Here is a 23,041-nt window from a genome sequence, read left to right as displayed (position 1 = left end):
TGGCAGCGCGGCGGAGGCAGCTGCACCGAGGTATCATCAGTGTAATTGGAAGGGTCACATGTTAAACCCTCGCTGTTGTTCGCGGCAATGTAGCTGCGTCCCTCGGTTGCACATTTACCGATTTCCCTCGAACCAACCATTGTCACAAGGTTCATTCCAGGAGGAGTGATCCAATGGGTTGTCACGGCAACTATAATGACATTAAAATTGAGGCGGCAGCCACCGCCCCCCTCCTCCCTGGCACAGTCCTCTCCCGCTCTGTGCCTCTCCCTCCTCAAAAAAACTTCAGCAGCCCGGCAAAATCCCGCACCTTTCCCATCGTGGCAGTCCGGGACATAACACCAGCACCAAGATGCAAACAAATTGGGGGGGGGGGGAGTGATGAGGGGATTGATTTATTTAAACCTTCCCGGGGAAAGCAGCCGAGGGAAAACAGTCTAACCGCGTCAGGAGCAGCGCGGAACCGGCCCCCGTAGCCCCGATCCGCTCCCGCGGAAGGTGCATTTGACCAAATCTGGTCAGTTCTCAGGAGCGGGGTTCAGTGAGCGGAGCGCGGTCCTGCCCGCGGGACAGAGGCGCTGGCAACAGGGATTTGGGTGAGGGATGCAACAAGAGTCGATCCCTGCCCCAGACACTCGCCAGGAGCGAGGAAAATGGTACAAACCTGGGGCTTAGAAAGCCCGTGACACCTGCGGGCTGGGGAGTGGGACCTTTTCCTTTGGGCCGGCAGCGCGCTGGAAATACACTTTCTTCCACTTGGTTTGCGGGCAAACCTTCGTTTCCCATTGATTTTTCTTTATTATTTCTCATCGGGGCTGCTACGCCACTTTCCCGCATTTTTATTTTCTTCCCTCGAAATTCGGGGCGAGGAAAGGTGTTTTAAAGAATGACCCGTGTTTCGTATCATCACAAGACATCCTTCCCGCTCGATGAGTATTTTCTGTATGTTCTGTTGCGGGCAGATAATAAAAGCGCGACCAAGCGATACTGTGCAAAAGCAAAAGGAAAATTCTGGGAATATCGACTATAATATCATCTGCATCTGACGGAAGAATGCAATGGGTGTATTTTTCATATGGTAGAATGTACTGTTCGTCTTTTGTCGCCGACAGCCGATAGCAAAGCCCAAAATCGGGCTTTCCGGGATTTCAGCAGCACTTTCCCAAATATCTTTTCTCAGCTCTGAGTAGAGCCGGGAAACGGGTCATCTCTATCAATTTCTCGTCTTTTTTTTTTTTTTTTTCCCATGAAAGCCCGTGGGCAGAAGTTTACCGGGCAAGGGAGGAGGGGAACGACCAGAGAGCTGCACTCGGAGCTGCGGTTTCGTTTCGACGACAAAAATGTGTCTGACACCTGCCTGCGGTTGGGGTTAATCCGGCCCCCGAGGCAGACCGCGTAGCATGCTCGGGGCTGGCAGCACCAACAAAAAACAAGGGGAAAATTCAGGGCGACCTGAACCGGAGCCACCTGCAGCCGGTTCACACGCGGTTCATGGTAACGAAGCGGCGTCCTCCGGCCGACTCCTACAGCAGAGCTGGCGGCACCGGCTCTAGCACTGATACCCGCTCTGAGAGCCCGGGGCCAAACCTGGGGGCGGCTCCACGGTCCCCCCTCGGAACGCCTGTCGACAGTCTGGAAGGGGCCGAGGCTCGCTGCGACACGGACGGCGGGGCCCAGAGCTCCGGGAGTGCAGGGTCTGGGGGGCACCACTGCACTCGGACTCCCTGAGGGCTGCACGTCCCTCTGGAGCTGCCTCCCTCACACATAACCTGTGCAACTGCGGTACTGCTGCCCGGGGCAGGGGACACAATCTATTCCTAATGTCTCCCACCTCTCAGCGGATATGGGAAGGACCCGAGGCACCCTCGCAGCCTGGTCGCAGCTGGAAATGCACGGGGTCGGGGAGATACGGGACACACGAAGCCAGAGGTCAGCTGTTTGGCCAGCCGCCGTACCTCGAAGCAACCCGAGGGGATGGTCTCCCCCAGGAGCTACGGCAGGGAAGAGTGGCCGGGATCGCTTGGCGAAGGCGACTGCGGGTGGATCTCGGAAGGGTCCCGGCCCTCAACCCCAACTGCAGCTTCCTGAGGCAGAGCGCAGAGAGTGCGGGGCCCCCACAGTGAGGAGAGAGGGGAGCCCCGGAGCGAGGGGCTGCGGGGATGCAGCTGGGGGGAAGCTCGCCGCAGCTCCCGGGAGGCCAGAAACGCCCTCTGTTATCGGCGCTCTCCTGATCTGAAGAGAAACGTCCCTCTAAAATGATCCTCTTGGTAGGGGCTTATTGGAAGAGATATACTGAGTAGAAAAGTGCCCGTGAGATGTGTCCCAGGGGAGAAAATGAAATTAAAACCGAATTAAAAAGAAGAGAGGGAAAGAGAGAGAAAAGTGGGGAAACGAAATATCGTCCTTGTGAAATGTATTGGACTTATCCAGAGCAACTGCAAACAGGAGGCCTTTCCAGCAGGGCGGATAAATTTACTCGTGTCCCACATGACCGAGGGTGGGCGACCAGGGGCGGGGGGGGGTAGGGGGGTGGGAGGGGGGGGTCGGGAGAGAAAGGTCATGGGACTGGGATTTAGGTTGTAAGTCACACAGGAGACGTGGATTTCAGTGCCGGGATCCGCGTTAGGCAGCAGCGGCCTCGGGTTTTTGCAAAAGAAGTTATTAAAGAAGGCAAAAAAAAAAAAATGTGGGGGGAAATGAGGAAAGGGTATTTCGGAAATAATCTCAGTAAAATCCCTGAGGGTTAGTGGTGGGAAGGTGTGTTGCAGGGGGCAGAGATCCAGAAGAGCATCGCTGCAAGACTTTGCTTGCTAAAGAAGGGGTTGCCCCCCACATCACCCCTCGAGTCGGCGGTAGATGCTTGGCGCTGCACCCCGCACCGCCTCGATGGGTGCCCTGCTCGCTCCTTCTGTTGCCCCTGTTTTTGCGGCCACCTCTGTCTCCTGGGAAAAGGAGGGGGAATCCCAAGAGCGCTGAGGGGGGTTGATACAGTGCTACTCCAGCCGTTTCACATCTCACTCCTCTCACGCCCATGCACCCTACTCAGAAGGGGGAGCCGCGGTCCGAACTGAGTAGGGTGCGTCTGGTTGGACCCTGGCATTTTTGGGGCCCCAGACGGAGGAAGCTCTTCCTTCCCCACTTTGTTTAAACTTAAAGAGACAGCGGTGGCCCCTCTGTCCTCGGTCCGCCGCGGGTGGCCCTAGCACGACTCCTCTCCCATCCGGTTGTCGGGTTTCCTACACCCAGGCGCTTGTCCTGTGCCCCACCCTCTCCCTCTGACCAGGGCTAATGGAGAAGGGGGCGGGGGGCACACAGGTAATCCACTCTGGGTGGGGGGGGAAATTCCCAAGGATTTTGCAGGGAATCCGTCTGGAATTAAAGGCGATCGTGTGCCTCGTAAATGGCTCTCACCACTGAGGAGAGATCTGGGAGGCGAGTGAGGGTTCATTAAGGTTGCACGGACTTTCTGAGGATTCTCCACTCGCGTTCGTCATCAGGGAAAAGTGGAGTACCCGGGAATTTTGCGAGAGTGAAAGGAATGGCCAGAGTTGGTTTAACCCGTTTCCAACCCCCGGTGCTAACGAAGGAGGAATATAATTTCACCTAAAAGGCGAGTTAGAATGGAGAAATCGAAAGCTAATCGAAACAGACAAGGTTGGCCCCGAAAAAACCGCTTCTTTGCCTCCCTGCGACATGGAGACCGACCCAGAGAGAATCAGGAGGCGGAAGAAACACCAAGAAATCAGCAATTAAGAAGATGCAGAGACATCGACACAAAGGTTCCCCAGTAGGAACGGACACAAGAACCCATCACACCTCTTCGGGCTCCAGCCCGACCTCTTCACAGGAAGATGATCTTGGTTTTCATTCGGCTTTAGGAGAGATGCTTTAGCACACAGAGAGATAAATGTTTGTAACTCGATCTATGTCCATATAACTAATTCATCCGGTGGGTTCCGAGTGGCTAGGTACAGGCTGCCCATGGGTGAGACCCCGCCTCGGGCGGCAAGCGAGAGCACTCTGGAACCATCCGTTAGCATTTGAATGATGAGGAAATGTTGGAAACTCCTGATCAGTCCCTGTCGCGAGTGTTTTCCTTCCCGTACTGGATCGCAGCATCACCTGTTGCTGCCCCGGGCTTGGGGGGTAAATTTGCATCTTATTTAATGAAATAATAAAATGAGAATTGGTCCCAGACGGGCGCCAGGTCCCGTCCATGTTCGGAGGGAGCGGGGACCGGCACACGCTCGCTCTTTGCAACCCTCCCTGGGCTGAGAACGACGCCTCCCTCACGGACACCCGCAGTAAACGCACCGATGGCCTGAAGAGGTATGGGGATGTGCCCCCGAGACTGCCTTGATGCAGGGCCGATGTGTCCAGCTCCGGGAAAAGTGACCTGGTTCGAAATAAGGGAGACCCACCCCGTACTGCTGATGGGTGAAAGATTCCTGGAGGTGGACTGAGGTGGAAACCTGGAGAGAGCGGGAAAGTGACCCTCAATGAACCTGAGATGAAGTGGGTGAGACTGGAGAGATCCACGGGATGAAAAAGAGGGAGGAAGAAAGAAAGAGAAAAGGAGGGAGAAAGAGGGGGGGGGGTCAACAAAGAAAAGGCAAAAGATAGAAAATTAAAGAAAAGGAGGAGAAAGATATAAAAATAAAAAGAAGGGGGGGGAAAGGATAAGACTCTGAAAAAGAGAAAAGAAGGAAGGAAGGAAGGAAGGAAGGAAGGAAGGAAGGAAGGAAGGAAGGAAGGAAGGAAGGAAGGAAGGAAGGAAGGAAGGAAGGAAGGAAGGAAGGAAGGAAGGAAGGAAGGAAGGAAGGAAGGAAGGAAGGAAAGGAAAGGAAGGAAGGAAGGAAGAAGAAGGAAAGGAAAGAGAAGGAAAGAAAGAAAGAAAGAAAGAAAGAAAGAAAGAAAGAAAGAAAAGAAAGAAAGAAAGAAAGAAAGAAAGAAAGAAAGAAAGAAAGAAAGAAAGAAAGAAAGAAAGAAAGAAAGAAAGAAAGAAAGAAAGAAAGAAAGAAAGAAAGAAAGAAAGAAAGAAAGAAATAAAGAGAAAAGAATGAAAAGAAAGAAAGAGAATGGAAAGAAAGAAAGAAAGAAAGAAAGAAAGAAAGAAAGAAAGAAAGAAAGAAAGAAAGAAAGAAAGAAAGAAAGAAAGAAAGAAAGAAAGAAAGAGAGAGAGAGAAAAGAATGAAAAGAAAGAAAGAAAGAGAAAAGAATGAAAAGAAAGAAATAGAAAAGAATGAAAAGAAAGAAAAAGAAAGAAAGAAAAAGAAACAAAGAAAGAAAGAAAGAAAGAAAGAAAGAATGAAAAGAAAGAAAGAGAAAGAAAGAAAGAGAAAAGAATGAAAAGAAAAAGAAAGAAAGAAAGAAAGAAAGAAAGAAAGAAAGAAAGAAAGAAAGAAAGAAAGAAAGAAAGAAAGAAAGAAAGAAAGAAAGAAAGAAAGAAAGAAAGAAAGAAAGAAAGAAAGAAAGAAAGAAAGAAAGAAAGAAAGAAAGAAAGAAAGAAAGAAAGAAAGAAAGAAAGAAAGAAAGAAAGAAAAAGAAAGAAAGAAAGAAAGAGAATTGAGAAGGAGGAAGGCAATACAAGCCGTGGTGCGAGAGGTGAAGGGTAGAGCACAGAGCCCCTTGCCGCACTCTTCTCTTGAGAGACAGATGAAGGGACGAGTGCAGCACCCTGACCTAATGCGAACATCTCGAGAAGATTTTTGAAAGCACCAATTTAATTTCCAAGGCAGTTTTCCTACGGCTGAGTCTGCTGCGACAATTTCTCCCTCTCCATATTGGAAAATGTTTTGGGTTTTTTTTAAACCTCTTTTCTCTACTTTCTGCATCGGGAAAGGAAATAAACGAAAAGGAAATGGGGAAGGAAAGAAGATGCTGCAGGGCAGCTACTTTTCAAAGTTATGAGGCAGAAAATGTTTTGAGGTCAGGCACTGGGGCACAAGGAGACTGGGCGTTATTATTAAATCCTAAATCCACCGTGAAAATATGAGTCTCTGCTCAGTCACAGGGAAGGGCCAGGGCAGACCTGGAGGAAGGGCCGAACTCATGGAAAAGATGCTCTTGATGTCTAAAGGTGGTTTCTATAATCCAGGTTGATTTATTTTTGTTCGGGGCTGCGAGGAACAAGAAAGAGAAAACCGAAAAGCTACCGGAGAAAGGAATAAGATCTTGACCTTTCCTAATTCTTCAAATCGGCGGTAATGGAAAGCAGAAGGTGCCAAGGGAGCAGGCAGAAAGCGAGAGACTAGCGAGCCGGTGCAACGAGACCGGCCGGACCGGCGTCCCGCAGCCCGCTGCCTTCCTGGGGACGCGGTCTGCTTGACGAGGGCTTAGTGAAGCGAAAGCAGAGAAAGAAATGATCCCTCACTGCCACCCCGCTGTGGTTCCGACGAAAATATTTTAGGGCAGAATCGGTTTATCCCTCTCGGATAAACCCAAGGAGAAACCCACGGTTTCCGCCTCTCTGGGGCTGCGCCCGCACCACCGAGAAGTAAATACACGGAGAGCATCGCGAGTTTGGTGCAACTCCTTCATCTGACACATGGAAAGGAGAGAAGTTGCACCATTAGAATATATATATGTATTAAATCAGCTCCGCAGATGTCTGACCAAAGTCAAAGCAAGTCAGGGGAATTCACATCCCTCCTTTTGGAAACAGCCGCCCAGACGAGACTCAGAGCTGAAGTGAGTCGGAAAAAACACCAAACATGCGGCAAAGGATCAGACCTCGAGATGGGAACGGACTTACCACCGGCTAGCCTTTACCGGAGATTTAACACTGGTAACACAAACACCGAAAAGTAACCCCGAAAACCGAGCGGATCGCCTACGGGCGAGAGGCAAGAGAAATACCGGGTCGCCTCTTTGGCCAGGGACTCCTGAGCAGCGACTGCAACAGCTAATTATTTTCCTTTCAGTGCTCGGTTATTGCTGGTGTCCTCCCCCCCTCTCCCCTCCCCTCCAATAAATAAATAAAACCCTCCTTTAGGCAGTGAGGCGTGAAAAATGATCCTTGCTGAACGCTTAAAAATAATGTCCCGTGAAGATCGGGGCTGCGGAGCCAGCCAGCCCCGTAATTAGAAGCCATTATCCGTCCTGCCACGCCGAGGCAAGATTTCGCCCTTACCCCTCCGACTCGAGCTAGGCCAGGGGTTCCCGACCTCAGAAGGACCCCCTAGTCCGGGTCCTTCCCCGCCACATCTACCGGGAAGAGCCGATTCCCAGGGGGGCTCCGCCGATTCTCCCCTCCACATATCCTCAAGCGACGCAGATATCTGCAAGCGGCTCGGCAGGGAAAGGACTCGTGTCCCTGAAAGAAATTTGGAGGATGGGAAAAATCTGAAGTTACAGACCCTTGAGGATGTGCCCCCTTCTCAAAAATACCCCGTTAAAACGGAGTCGGCGGTAGCAGCCCCCACAGAGGCCCGGGAGAGCCGAACCCGGCCCAGCTGGCAGCTCCGGCAGCGGGCGGCTCTCTGCTGGCCTTTCCTACGGGGGGGTACCATGACTACCACTTAAGGTGGGGAACTTCTCCCCGCTCCCAAATCAGCCCAGCTTCAACCCCGACCGGCGAGTGCGGATTAAAAATCTGCAATGACTCCGCAAGACAAAAAAAAAAAAAGGGAACGGAGCCGAGGAAAGGTGTCCCTGCGCCACAGCCTCCCCTGCCTCCTCCCCTGAGTGTGTGGGGGAAGGGGTCTCTCCGGGGAAAAACCGCTTCCCTGCCGAGAGGACCCCCCTCCATCCCTTCAAATCCTGAGACCACCAACTTGGAGAACCCCCTGTACCCAGCAGAGCCGCAGGGCCGAGACGCGCTCGTCCGTCCGTCCCGGCGGGCACAGGCGGCTGTTCCTAATCCGCTCCTGGCACCCTCGGCACGTTTTCCTCCCACAGTTCGCAAACAAGAAAAAAAAAATTAAAAATCGCTACTTTATATTAAAATAAGCCGCTTCCCGCCCCCCTCCCCCTGGCTTTCCCAGACACACAACCACCACCCATCCTCGCTGCACGTCGCTTTCTTCCTTCGGATCCAGTCTACTCAAAGCAGGCTTGGTTATTAAAGGAGGCTGAACAAAGATAGCCCCGAGAGCGGCTATCAGCGCATTTTAACTTCATCAAAGACTTCGGGGTAGAGGGAGAGGAGGGGTCTGGCACCTTCTAGTAATGAGCTTGTCAGGAACACCCCTGCCAGAGCAATTGAACAATTTGCACACAAGCAAAAGAAAAGGAGCAGAGAGGGAGGGAGGAAAGGGAAATGCTACAAAAGCCCCTTCAATTTCCAACCATGTGCTTGGCAATCTGGAAAATAGATTCATTGGCCTCCTTATTTCTCCCATGTCGAGTCTTGTAGCCCCTTTTGTAGGAGCTGGACATGAAAGGGAGACAACCAAGTGCCGGACACGAAGATCGCTTTTCAAAAGCAAATGTGTGTGAAGGCGAGATGTGAGACCGCTCGCTGCGGGGAGGCGGCACGTTCAGGAACAACATCAACAAACTGCGCGGAGGTTCGAGGTGGTACAGACAGGGGAGGGGGGAATTAAAAAAGAGGAGAGGAGGGGAAGGGGGAGAAAGCCCGACACCCCTCCGGCACACACCGCCTGTCTCCTGCCTGCGTCCCAGCGAGCCCCGCACAAGGCCCCGCTCGCCCGGGGACAAGCTCCGTCCCCCGCTCTCTGCCTCGAACCTCTCAGCTCTTTTCTTTTTCTCCTTCCCCTTCAGCTGGCTGCACGGGTAGAAAGGCCTTGATTCTTTACATCATAGTCCCTGCCAACAAACAAACCAAAGAGCCGCGTTTGGTTCCTGAAACAAATAATTTGGCAGAGGGGAAGTTTGGAAAAGAAGGGAGCGCTTAAAGATGTTTATTTACTTTGTAAGTTGTTGCAAAATTTAGGCAGAGATCAAGTTTCATTCGGTCATTCAAATGTTGCAGGCCCAAGGGGGACGTGTGTGCGGTGTGTGTGGGGGGAACCCTGCAACTTATTTTCTCATGTGTCAGCTTCTCAAAAAAAAAAAAAAAACAAAAAAAAAAAAAGAGGCGGAGGGGGACAGAGAAGGGATAACCTTTCTCCTGGCCCCCACCTCCTTCCCCCTGGAAACAGGCAGGGTTTCTTTTATTTGTTTGTTTGGATTTTGGTTTGGTTTAGCGGGGAGGGGGGGAGGGGACACCAAAACCCAAACAAATAAATTAAAAAAAAAAAAAATCCGGACAGTCCTTTCCCTTGCCGGCCAGAGGACTCAAAGCGGGGCCCCCACCCGCGGCCGGCCGGGAAAGGCCAGAGGGAGGTGATGCCGGTGTGGCAGACTGTGGCGGTGGGATGGGGCCGGCGCGGAGCAGCCGCGCCGGCTGCGCGCCCGGCCGCGGAGGTGAGGGAGACACTCGCTTCTGAGCGGGGGTCTCGGCTCTCAGCGTGACAAAGGACATCGCAAAGAACGATCTGGATTATTAATATTATTATTATTTTTTAACCAGGTCACAAACATTTATTAATTTACACCAACGGTGGACAAAATTCTGTTGCCTTTTCCACATCAAATTATTCACAGATTCTCTCAATAAAATAGATATGACGGATGCACAACCAGTGAGGAGTTAACTGTACTCCGCTCATTAGCTCCCGAATAATCTATATACAAATAATTACCAATACACCAAAAAAAACCCACGCACAGAGGGGGTGGGAAAACAGGGATTAAAAAAAAAAAAGTATGGAATTCTTCAAACTTCCTGACAGATCAGATTTTCTTTTAAACGTGCATTTGAATGTCTCCTTGGGAAGGAGGGAAAAAAAAAAAAAAAAAGACAGAGGAAAAAATTAAACCACAGTCCTGAGTTTCACCGACTTCTCAAAAATAAAGAAACCCTAAACAGTGCCTTTTAAAACCAAACCCGAAGCTTCAAAGAAACTAAAAATAAGATCGAACCATGAAAACATTTTCTTTGAGAGCCGGGGCGAGACAGACACACATGGCAAAACCTCCCGGGAGAGAGACTTGCAGGAACGAAAACTGGCTCTCTGCGACCGGGGGTGCCTGCAACTTCTCTGACCGCATTCCCAGGCGATTTGGGGGACACCCGCGGAAAACCCGCACCTCTCAAAGGAAACATTTACGACCCTAAGACCGTTTTGGTTTTTTTTTTTTTTTTTTAATTCACGCCCTACAAGACGCTGCGTGTTTAACCAGACCAAGTCCCACATTCTCTTACGGCCACTTTATAAATACGCTTTGGCGCTTGCGGGACCAAAACGTGTTTTTCCTTTCCCCCCTCCCGATTTATTTAGTTATTATTGTTTTCTCGAGCAAAGAAACACAAATAGATCTGGATGCCACAGAGCTTCGAAATTAAGTAAAAACTTAAAAAATAAAAAAAAAAGAAAGAAAAAAAAGAGGAAATCTTTCCTACCTTAAAACACAACAGGAGGAGATTGGGGGTGGGGGGGAACAGGGAGAGGGGAGGGGAGCAGTTTTGGAGGAGGAGGGAGAGTTGGGAAGGGGCCGTTTGCTTCGCGAATCTCTCCCCCACCCTCCCCAGCGCACTTTAAAAATGACAGCTGCTGAGGGATGTGATTTTACTGGAAAAGTTCTGGGCCGGCTGCAGGAGCGGCTCGTGTGCCAGGCTGACCTGGGGCTGTGCCGGGGCCAAGGCGGGGCTCAACACTGCCAGGACCTGCGCCGGGGGGCCCGCCTGACCGGCGGGGTAGGGTGCGGCAGGCGCGGCGCTGGGGTTGGTGCTGGGCGGAGGGGGCACGGCCCCCCCGATGATGTTGTCTATGGAAAAAGAGGGCCGGGAGGGGTGGTTGGTGCTGCCGCCGCTGCCGCCGCCGCCACCGCCGCCGGCGGGCGTGGGGTCCGGCTTCAGGGTCTGGAGTAAGGCGGCGGGCAAGGCGGTAGGGCTCAGCTGGGGGTGGTAGAAGGACTTCCTGCAGTTCAGCTCACCGCCCAGGAAGGAGGGCAGCCCCGAGGCGGCTGAGAAGACGGAGGCGGCGGCGGGAGGCGGCGGAGTCGGTAACGGGCAGTGCGGCGCCGGGAAGGGGAAGGCGCCCGTGGCGCCGCCGCCGCCTCCAGCGGGATGGTGGTGGTGGTGGGGGTAGCCCTGGAGCTGCAGGCCGTAGTTGTAGCCGTAGGGTCCGTAGGCGAAGCCGGGCAGGAAAGCGGCGGGGTCGGCGGCCCCGGCCCGGAGCAACAGCTCGGGGTGCGGCGGGTGCAGCTGCTGCTGCCTCTTGAAGCGCTTCCTCCGGCGCAGGAAGCTCCCGTTGTCGAACATGTCGGCGGACTCGGGGTCCAGCGTCCAGTAGTTACCCTTGCCCGGGTTGCCGGGCTCCCGGGGGATCTTGACGAAGCAATCGTTGAGGGAGAGGTTGTGGCGGATGCTGTTTTGCCAGGCGGGGAACTTCTCCCGGTAGTAGGGGAAGCGCCCGCTGATGAACTCGCAGATCTCGCTTAGCGTCAGCCGCTTCTTGGGGCTCTGCAGGATGGCCATGGTGATGAGGGCGATGTAGGAATAAGGCGGCTTCACCAGCGGGTTTTTCCCCCCCGCGCCGCTGCCGCCACCCGCGGGCCCCTTCTCCCCGGGCGCGGCGCCGCGGGCGCAAGCCGGCTCCGAACCGCCGGCGGGAGAGAGCCGCTCCGGGGACCCCCCCATGCGCGCTTTGGCGGCCCCGCTCCGCCGCAGGGCCAGCCCCAGCGGGTCGCCGCCGTCCTCTTCGTCCTCCTCCTCTTCGTCTTCCTCCTCCTCCTCGTCCTCGCTGTACTTGCCCCCATCCTGGGTCGGGCCCACCACGTCGATATCTGCGTCCTCCACCTCGGATAGCGGCTCTTCCTCCGGAGAGCGCTCGGACATGATCACGCAGCCGCCGCCGCCGCTGCTGCCCAAAGTCATTGTTGTGCGGCCGGGGCGGCCGGGGCCGGGCTCCCCCCCCCACCTAGCGGCGGCTCCCGGGATGGGCCCGGGGCCGTGCTGGAGGGCTGCGGTCGCCGCTGGGACTCCGCGCCCCGGCGCCGCCGCTCCGCTCCGCGTCCCGCTCGGCCGCGCCGCTGCTGGCGGGGCCGCGGCAGGGCTGCGGGGTGGTGGCTGCGGAGGGAGGGGCGGTGGAGGGGGCGCGGGGTGGGGGCGGAGGGATGGGGCGCCCGGAGGCTGGGTAGGGAGCTTGGAAGCAGCGGTAATAAATAATAGTAATAATGATAATAAAAGGAGAGAGAGAAGGAGAGAGAGAGGAAAGGGGGAAAAAAAAACGGGGGCTGCGTCGGCTCCGTCCCTGGGCTGGGGGGAGGGAAGGGGAGGGAGGGGCGGGGGAAGAGGGAGGGGGGAGGGCAGAAGTTGGGAAGGTGGCTCCCCCCTCCCCACCCCTCCCGAGCTGGGACCCGGTGGAAACGCTCCCACTCTGTGTCTGCTGCCAGCGCTCCCCAGGACTTTATACGGCCGCCCCGGCATCACGTGGCGACCGCCGCCCGCCGGCAGCCTCACGGGGCACGGCAAACGGCTGCCCGACACGGCCCGGGTCCTCGGGCAGCACGGCCCCTATCCCCGATGGGGATGCTGTCGAGGAAAGACGTTGCCCGCTCCTTCGGCGCTCGGCTGCCCCCGGCTACACCGGGAAACGGCTACCGTGGGAAGGGGCATCGGCGCTGGAAAAAGCCCCCCTACCCCAAGCACCTCGCGGTGCTGCAGGTTTCCAGGGCCCGCTCCTGCATGATGGACGGCTGCCTCTCTCCTCTGGCGGCTGCGGAGGGTCCTTTCTGCCGCCGGCGGCTGCCCACCCCCGGGGCTGAGGGCTGAGCTGCCGCTCTCCATCAGTCTCGCCAACGGCGCCCCTTGTTTCACTTAGGCCGAAGCCTTGGCCCCTTTGAGGGGTCGTGTGAATTTGGGGCTCCCCTCTCCCCTTCTCCGTGCACTCACGTCACCGACACGTCACACAGCCCAGGACACCCTGATTGGAAACTCTCCTCCCCAGAGGGCTGCCCCAGGCCCGCACCCGCCGAAGGGATGCTGCCGCCGTGCAGGTGCAGGGCAGAAGGCGTGGAGCCACCCTGGGTCCAGCCTCCCTCCCACGCGAGAAATTACCAAAGCAAAGGCCGTGCGTATCCCCGTGGTACTGGCACGGCATCCGGGTCCCGCATTTCCACTCGACGGGGCCGGCTCGGCCGGGTACCACTTCGCGGGTGGCCCACCAGCAGCCCGGCCAGGCCCCTTCCGGGATGAGGAATCTTCTCCGGTCTCGGGATCCCCCCGTCCGCCGCTCCCCTGCCAGCGCCGCCCCCGAAGCGCAGCATCCCCCGACGGCTGTCAGGGAGAACTGATAGGCAGCGGACACCCACACTGCGCTGGCTGCAGCCAAAGAGTCAGGATTTTGCTGTAACCAGGGGCAGCCCAGGCTCCCCCCGCAGCCACAACGGTGTCCCCGTGGGTGGCAGAGCCCTACTCTCCAGCCTGTGGCCGCTGGTTCCCAGGGCAATGACGGGGTGGCCACCCTGGTGCAGGGCGGGGGATGAGGCCACGGCTGCAGTCACCCTCCCCACGCCCCGTGGGTGGCTGTGGCAGACTGTTGTCCCTGTGTCTGCCATGGACACACAAATCCACGCTCACACGGTTTTGGATTTTTGTTTGGTTTGGGTTTTGGGGTTTTTGTGTTTTGTTTTTTTTTTTCTTGCTTTGTTTTTTCTTCCCTTAGAGGCTCTGAAAACACGCGGCCGCTTTCCCGGGGGAGGATGCCTGGGGAGAGAGGAAGAAGATGGTTTCCTCTAGACGGGTACCAGGGTGAGATCCCCCGGACCGGGGCCACGTTCGGCAGTGTGAGAATCCGCGGTGATGAATTGCAAGTCGCTGCCGTTAACAGGTGCGAGCATTTGGTGATAAAATCTCCAGCACTAATACCGGGGAGCCGGGCCAAACAGCTGCGCGGCCCCGCTTCCAAATGCCGGTCACAATTACTCAAGCGCTAACGACTCGGTGCACTGGCTCGCCGAGCTCTGAGGGACCCCGAGAAGCGGGCAGGAGCGGGCAGGAGCGGCCGGCGCTTTGCCCGCCTGTCTCTGACTGAAGTAGCTATTGCAAAGCCGGAGCCCCTGCGCGGACTCGGTCGCGTCCCTCTCCCTCACTGCCAGCGCTGCGACTGGGGAGGATTTCTCGACCGGAGGGTTAAAAATAGATTAATAACTATGCTAAGAGTTGCTCGGGAAGGTGGGAAAATCTGTCCCACGGCCGTGTGGTAAGGCTAGGAGAACTTTCTTGAGCTCTTTCACTTTTATACTCCGATGCCGATAATGTGCGTTTGCGCATGCATCTCACTCTTACAATATATGGGGGGTTGATTTTTTTGTTTGCTTGTTTTGTGTGTTTGGGTTTTTTTTTTTAGCTATATATATTTATAGTCACATATATTTCTTATATATTGTTCTTTATTTTTCTCCTATGTAAATATATGTATAATTAGCTAACACGGAAACATGCTTCAGAGAGACTGCGTCTTTCCTACGGACTTTCTTTTTAACCCTCCGTTCATCAGCCCCGTGGAAAGACGATAGGAAGAACAAATGGAAAGAGCGGAGAGAGAAAAGACTCGAGCCGCTTTCCATTTTTATTAAGTAAAATAATAGTTATGCCTCCCCTACATAAACGAAAGTGTCATAAAAAATTCCGAAGCAGCTGCCAGAGATTTCGACCACACACGCAACGGGGCGATTGAATTTCCACTTGGTGCATTTCATGGCAGCGAAGAACCAGCCAGGAGCTGCTCCTTGTGCCTTTTCAGGGCGGCGAAGGGGAGGGCAGGGGGAGCACTAAAATAACGTACTACGAGCGGCCGAAGGGCAGCGGGCACCGCCTGGGGGGTGCCCCGCCGCCCCCTCAGTGCCCTGTCGTGGGTTGGTCTCAGGTTGGTCGTCCCCGATGGCCCTGCATGGAAGTCGGTCCCGCACGGTTAGAAGGGAAGTCCAGATGTGAGGGTCCGAGGGTCCGCTGTCCAGACCCTGGCCCCTAGCCTTTCCCCGGCTGCCGGCTCCCCTCTGCCTTGGCGGCAGTTCTCGAGGGGACCTCCCGGCAACGAGCGGCTCAGTGGAGCCCTTTTGCTGCTGTATTCATGGACATCGGAACACTGAAACTTGGGAGGAGGGATGGAGGAGAGGCGAGAAGGGTGGATACAAGGCGGTTGTTGGTGGGGGGTCTTGTCCCCCCTCCCCTGCTTCAGCATTGCCCCTCCAAAGCAGCAGCAGCTCCAGAAACAGCGCGTCCCGATCAGCCATCATAGACATGATTCCTGCTTATTTTAAGGCAAAATATCGTCCCCATTAAAGTCGGGAGTGACCCGAAAAGATCCGACAGCGATTAAATTCCAGTCCCTCCATCTGAGAGCAACTCCGGTTCGCCGAGTCGGTTTAGCCTTGGTTTTACCACGCAAGACCGGCTGCAGAAACACATTGAAACGAGAAAAAGTAACTAAACTGCACCCGTTCTGAAAAGATTTAACAAAGGCAAGCTCCGTACTGAAACAAACCAGATGGTTGGATCTCAGACACGTATAGATACGCACACACTCCCACGCCGTGCATTCACGCACAGAGCGAGGGGTGAGCGGTAATCGCAGGTTAAACGCCGGGGTAAGAAACAAGGCGGTCTCCCGAAAGAGAAACCCTATCGATTTGACCGAAAAGCTTGTCATCGGCCCACTGTTCCCGGGCGTACCAGGCTGGGAGGGAAGTATTTTTCCTTGGGTAGATTTCTGATTTTTCTGCTCTCCCCTCTAAAGTATTTCATTACAGCCAGCCTTCCTCCTCCTCTCCTGTTTTAATCCGACGGTTTTACATTTCACGTTAAACCTCGGTACCGAACATGCATGGAGCTGAGAGCTGGAGGGGTGGGGAAAGTCACCAAAAAGTCTCAGAAGTAAGGGGGGGGGGAGAGATAAAAAAAAAAAAAAATCAAACAATTAGGATTTTTTTTTTCGTCCTTTAAATTGACTCTCACTGCCTGTCCCGCTGACTTAATGAGGCTTTTGGTCCCGGCGTGCTGATGCCCTGCAGACCGCTTTAGCAGGTGGATTCTCCCAGTTGAGGTTTCCCCTCCAACCCCCCTGCCCGGGTCTCCCTGTGTCCCCGCCCGGACAGCTCCGTGCAACGACCAGGCACCTTTTTTTTTTTTTTTTTTTTGTCCAGCCGGGCAAAGCTCTTTCTCTGCCTCTCCGCCGGGACCATGGGGTATGGGGTATAAAGAAGGGCAAGGAGACCAACTCCAGAGCAGCAATCGCTGCTCCTGCCCCAGCACTGGCCATGTCACCACCTAAAGGAGCGGGTCCTGACCGGAGCATCCTCCTGCACTGTAGTTTACCGGGGGGCAAAGCCTGGGGAAAGGCAGCACCAGGCCCTGCAGCAGCTCCATGCACTGCCTTTGGCAGCGGGGGCGCTTAGATCCAGCCCAGGAGATGTTGTTCTCAGATCCTTCCAGATGATATGTTGGCTTTGCAATACAAAATTGTCCTTGTTTCCTCTGCCAAGCAGCATCTAAATTCGTTTATTCTGATGAGAAATGCATCTACAAATCCCTCAAGGCTTGGTGATGGATTTTTCTGTATTACCTTGTTATCAGGCTTGCCTGACCTCTAACTTCTCTGAAAACATGAACAAGACAGACCTGCATCTGCCCAAGGCTGCCCCAGGGGGCTTCTTTTCCACTTATGTGATTTCTTTTGATATTATTTCTCTTCTATCTATATCCAAGGCTCAGACCTTCAGTGCTCCCTGCAGTTCAAGTTTTTTTCCATCCCCACACTGCCAGCTCCCAGCTTGCAAACATCAGTTTGCAGCCTGCACACCAAACACTGACAGTGCAGGGATATAAGTGGGAATAGTGGTGCCAAATAGTGTGAGATGCATGAAATTCCTATTTTGGAAACCACAACAGTCAAGTGCCTGTACCCATCCCTGCAGTGCTCAGATGTTGGACAGCTCGGTTTTGTTGACTTGCATTTTCAATCACAGGCATCTCAAAATCCACACCAAAACCTCCCCCTGGATTTCAAGGGAGGTTTTTCGCAGGCAACCCAAGTGCAAAGTTGAACCTCCATCAACCTCTGGAGAACAAGTCTCCCAGTCTTTCCTGCTCTTCAGACAAGTAGGAAACTCCTCTCCTCCTATACACATGCTTATTTAGGTGCTGTGATCTGTCTTTAGGACCTTGGTTTTGGACTTGCAGTTCAAAAACTTTATCTGCTGCCCTCTGTTTATAACTGATCCTATCCCACATCGATTTGAAGCCCACCAGGCAAGCTCATACATGGCTTAACACTCAACTGATTAACTGGCTTGGTATAAGCTTCTTTCCCATACCCTTCTTCAGCAATCTGACACAAAAAGAGGTGGACACACACACTTACATGACTCAGAGGAACGCAGTGATTTTAAGCCATAAACCACCAGGTGCACTTTAGAGACTCATCAAAGCCAGCTCTCCTATTTGCCATAAAAAACACATTAGCCAAAGGCTGATGCATGTGGAGGGCAATTATGTTCTGGCACATGGCAACGTGTATAGAACAGCCTGGTAACTGTGCCTACCACACAAGGTAAAATATCCCTGGGAAAACACTCCTGCTAAATCACTGCATTCTTCCTTGAATCCCCTGAAAATAAAAGAAAGGACTGGGGGATGAAGGATGGGGAGGGCATTATATGTGAGAGGGAATCATGTTTTCCAAAATATGGGTGCACCAGTTGCAAGAACCTAATTAAATTGCTACATTCATAGGGATATAGAGACTTGTGATGATGTATCCTAGTCTAAATCTTCCTTGTTAGCATCTGATCATGCCAAAAGTGCCCAGGAAATTGCTGCTGCTGAATTCTCTGCGTTCAGCACTTCCACATCCTGATTGCCCACCTCATCCACTGAATACTCAGAAGTCCATTTCTGCCAGAAATGTTAGCTGAGGACCCTCAGCTTGGGGCCAGGAGCAACACAGAGGGAAATCCTTCAAAAGAGGAAATTACAGAGAAAGGGGGAAGTTGCTTCATTGGGACAAAAAACATTTTACTTTTTTGCTACTTTATGCATGCAGCAAATGGATGGAGATACAAGCCTTAGCATCTTGAAGTATCTAGCAATCTCCACCTCAAATCAAATTGGGGTGAATCCTTGTAAAAAAATCAGCCCTGCACATACATGCCAATACCTACAGTAGGTTTGTAGATATATTTTGCCTCTTGACTTCAAATAAGACTATGTCTCACTGAGCTGGAGGTTGTGATGTTGCTACTGCACAGGAATATTAGCACAGGTTTCCTTTTCTCTGTTCCATTCTTGGGAAGGAGCTAAATTAACAGAGGGAAAACATCTCCAACCTAAAGTATGGGGGGGGAGGTGAAGTATCTCTCTCATGCAAAGTAGAGGCAGAGCCAAACCCCTTAACTCTGTCCCACTATCTACTTAAGGACAACCAGGTAGAAAAAATACCAAACCAGGTGTCAGTGTAATTGTCTGGGGTTTAACATGCACAGAAGAGAGGATCTCAGCTCTACTGCTCCACCACTGTATGACTATGGGTGCTAATCCCTCCACTGCATCTCCAGCAGGTCACAGCTTCTCCCCATAGCCCAGCTGTAGCACTTCCACACCCCAGCAACTCTTTTTTTTATGGTCTGGGACCCCAAAACAACCCCTGCTTTGTGCACTGGAACACACAGCCTCCTGGGCTGACTTTGTGGTAGTGGCAGTGTGGGTGCAAGGGACAATTCTCCATCTCTATAAAATGAGTGCTCTGCAGTGCACAATAGGTAAAAGGGACACAGGAGAAACCCATCCACAGTACATCCAGAGTGACATAAACTTGCCCACTCCTGTTTTCAAACCACCAGGAGAAATTACTAGCCCAGCCTCCACAGAGGCAAGAGAGGGGAAGCCTGTCAACACAAATTAAAATTAATCCAGCCACTCTGGGGGTGTTGAAGCTTCATGTATACACACTCCTCCCCTTTTTTTATGTACTGCATGCAAGCCTTTGCTTATTCTTGATGGGAAGAGGAAGCTGCATCACTCGGATGAAGAAATGACACTGAGAGGAAAGTCATCGTGGTGTTTCACATCTGGCTTTATGTTACTTGGAAATACCTGATTTTTGCAGGATGACCCAGCTAACCTGATCCCACCACTGCTCACTAAAAATGCCTTTTTCTCATTAGCATTTTCCAGGCTTTTGAATAGTCTAGATATCAAGCATTGAAGTTGTGTTCTAAGAGGGAATGAGGTGTTGGAGTAAGTCAGCAGCTCCCTGAAAATACATGGCTGGGGTCCTGTAGAGAAATAGGCTGGTGGGGCTTCCCTCCCAGCACAGAGATAAGCATGCCATCTAGAGGAAATCCCCTTCACTGCCAGGATTGGCAGCTGAAAATTATCCAATAAAGCATAATTAACCTCTGGCTCCAGAGAAAATCCTCCATCCGTGCCCTGCTGCTCTGGGCTGCTGCACAGCGTGTCGCAGCAGGCTGGCAATGTGCCAAGGCACTGGGTGGCTCAAGAAAGTCCTGAGCACTCAAAGACCATCCTGTCCTTTCCCTGTAGGCAATGTCAGTTGCCTGACCTCCCTGCTACAGGGTTTTGAATGTAAAGGAGGAGAAGGCAATGTGGTGCTTCCACAGCATGTGCTCTCTGCCTCAAAGAAAGGTAAGTAGGCTGCACACATGGCAGGATAAGTAGCTATATATATTACATAATGCCCTCCAGTGGCTGCTAGCAGCAGTCCTGGACCCATGGGTGCCAACACCTGAGCTGTAGGTGAAAGCCCAGTTGTATTAATGGAAGCAGTGGCAGGGTCACCTTCTCCACCAGCAGCACCCACCTTTGTGAGACACAACCCTGCAGAGCCCTTGAGAGGCTGATACACCTGTGTGGAGCACAACCTAACAGTGGGGATGGGACTCTGGCCTCCCATGGGATAGATCCACATGTCCACTCACGTTTTCCTGAGGAAAAGTCTCCTTCACTGCTAACTTCCCAGGCTGGACTGTTCTCACACACTGCTGCTATCATGAGCACCCTCATCCAAACATTCAGGCCTAGCACAGGAGATGTGGAAGCATGTGGGACAAACAGATACCATAGGTCTCTTGTGGTCAAAGCCAGCCCACCAAAGCCCACAGCATCCATACCCCACACATCTCACTTCTTCTCTTCCCAGCACTCCAACAGCAGATAGCATGTCTGCAGTTACCAGCACAAGGCTCTTTTCCCACCAGTAAAAACAAATCCTTCCAGCCCTAAGGATAATTGTAAAACAGTGACCTAGGTCCAAACAGAGTGCTACTGCCCAGCAGGTAGTTATCTTGTAAAAATGGAAAGTCTTGCAAAAAACCCCCAGATTCAGAGATGAAGAAAAAGCAGGAAAGATCTCATATGAGAAAAACTTTATTCTACAGAAAAAAAAGCATGAGCATGACTAGAGAACGTTTGGAGAAGAGCTATTATTGCATTGATTTGCACATTCTGCAGGATTTTTTTTTTATTTTCATTACTTTTTTAAAATTTGAGACTACTAACAATTTTGCCACCCTCTCAGAAGCTCCTCAAAATGCTGTTCTCTGGTCTTCCCAGGCAAGGCTGAACCCCCACAATATCTGCAGCACCTTTTTGCTATTAACAGCAACCCCGTTTCTATTTTGCACCCTCCTCACCTTCTTCTTCCTCATACCAGTGGGCTCTCAGGCCCAGCTCCTAACCCATATCTTGGAGACCATAGCAAGGATTCATTCACAGTACCCTCACCACCTGCACAGCTGTTGTTCCTCACGCTCCATGGCAGGGAGGGAAGTCAGGGATGTCCCCATGGCTCATCACAGGCACTTGCCACTCACATGGAGTGAAGGGCTTTGTGGCATTGCCTTAGGAGCTCGTGCACTTTATAGGTCTCTCATTTCCTGTCATTATCGAGAAGAGCCTAGCTGTAATAAAAATCTGGGCTGAGATCCTACAAACACTTATGCCTGAGCTTAACTCTAAGCACGTGAGCCGTCAAAGGGGACTATTCATGTGCTTAAAATTTAAGCATGTGCTTAAGCGTCTGCAGGCCTGGAGTCTGTCAGTGTGGGGATTTGTGCCTTAAGCCCATATTCTGGGTCATTATCCTTTTCATGTCTTCTCTGGCATCTCAGAAGATGCTTCAAAGGGGAATTTTCAAGTTCTTCAATAAACTTTGCCTTCCCCAGCAGCCTGGATTCTTGCCTATTCTATGGGGCAATTCTCCTCCATTGCCTCCCCTCCCCCTGTCAGCGATAATCCTGTGCTATTTCATGCTTGGCCAGACAATTAAGCCCTCTTGCTGCTTGGCTCTCTCTTTGTTATGTACAATTGTTCCAAATAATTAGCCACTATTGCACGCTATTCTGAAACTACTTTGTATTGCAATTATACTTAGAGGGTGAGCATCAGCTCAGGGAGAATCCAAGCAGCAGACAGCCTGGAAAGAAAGGGCTTCGAGCTGGGTACATGCTTAAACCAACACTGCAGAAAATCTAACAACAAATAACCAGCAAGGAGTAAATGTGGCTTGGAGAGGGTCTGCGCCTGGTGGGGTCTGGGTAGGAGATCTGAGGGTGGGCTGCAGGGTCTTGGCCAGGGTGTCACCTGGCTGCCACCTCGTGGGTGCTGGCAATGGTGCAAAAGGCTAAACCATATTCCACTTCCATCACTTCTGTGGTGGCTTGAAGGGAGAATCTTGGTTAAGGGACCAGTCTTGTCATCACCATACGATGTAAGCAGAGCATAGATGTGCATTTGGGGCCTGGCAGCAAAAAGTTTCCTAATCATATCTTTGGGATGCCAAAACTTGTGATTCCTTGAGGGTACAGACTCTAGATGATGGAACTGGGTCAGCAGACTCCTGTTTTTGCACCAGCAAATGCTTTTCTATTGTGGATGAGTGCTAAATGTGATGCCTTGTGGAGTTACAGCTCCATGTGAAGCATCTTTTTGAAAATGATCTGGTGCAACAGAGTCCATTTAATATTTCTCAGACTCTTGTCTTGTCAAGCAGGAAAAATATGAAAAGTATATGACCAAGAACCTGGCCTGACCTGAACTGGTAAATTAATTCCTTTACTGAAACCTATGGCCTGGTCTGAGCCAGGAGCCAGGGTAGCCAGTGACAGTGTGCTTGGACAATTCTGTGCTTTTTTGAGATCAATTTTCTTTAGCCAGACTGAGCTGCTTGAAGCCTTCTGAAAATTAATCTACAGGTCAGCTGGGTTTGGTCTCCAACACCCAGTTAGCTGCAGGGGTTTTAAAACCCATCAAAGATGTCTCTAGTGCTGATACAAAACTCTCAAAATATCTGAGGCAGTTGGGTCCATTCTCTGCCGACATCAGAAGCTGCTTCCTTTGACTCAGCATAGCCAACAAATGAAACATATTTTCCACAGGTGTGCAGAACTGGTCTGGTCTAAGTGCACCCTTCCTCTGTGCAGCACCCAAGGTGTCATGAGCCAGGGATGCTGGTGCTGGGATAACACAGCTGATTCAACACATGCATCAAACCAACCATTGCAGTGTAACTACTTCAGCAATCCCCGTACAAAGGCTGTGAAACAAGTGGACCTTGGATGCTCTCCCAAGAGCTTGTAGGTGTTGTGCTAGTAACACTCAGGCTCTACCACTTTGCTGCCTAACTGCAGCCTTGCTCCTTGGGTGCTGTAAGGGTCAGGCCATCCCCAGGTCTGCCACTTGCATACACCACGTAGCACATTTGAAACTAATAGCCAGGCTACCAGTGAGGCTGGCTGCTGCAGACAAGTGCTCCTTCACTGCTGTCCCCTCACCTTTGATCAAGGGCCCAGGTTCTCACTGTGCTCCCACTGTTTCCCTATTTTTTACTCCAGGGAGAAGAGCTGCAGGGGAACAGCCAATGCCATCCAGCCTTCTATCCTGTCCCCAGCAGTGGTCTGCCGCAGATGCTTAGGAAAAGAGTGAACCAGGTTCCAGCCAGAGAAATCCTTTCTCTCTGGAATCTTCCCAGCCAGTAACTGGTATGTTAGGGATTTCCCAGTCTTGAGGTTGCACCCA

General features: G+C 52.4%; 1 protein-coding gene across 1 annotated transcript; it reads right to left on the bottom strand.

Moving 5' to 3' along the window:
- Window positions 1–10,543: 10,543 nt before the first annotated feature.
- FOXD2 (forkhead box D2) lies at window positions 10,544–11,884 on the bottom strand. Its single transcript, XM_054384333.1, is given in 3 exon segments — window positions 10,544–11,050; window positions 11,052–11,095; window positions 11,098–11,884. Coding segments are annotated over 3 exon segments (1,338 nt in total).
- Window positions 11,885–23,041: the final 11,157 nt, after the last annotated feature.

Source organism: Indicator indicator, chromosome 10 (assembly GCF_027791375.1).
Source record: "Indicator indicator isolate 239-I01 chromosome 10, UM_Iind_1.1, whole genome shotgun sequence".
Taxonomy (NCBI): domain Eukaryota; kingdom Metazoa; phylum Chordata; class Aves; order Piciformes; family Indicatoridae; genus Indicator; species Indicator indicator.
This window is presented reverse-complemented; position numbering and strand designations above follow the sequence as displayed.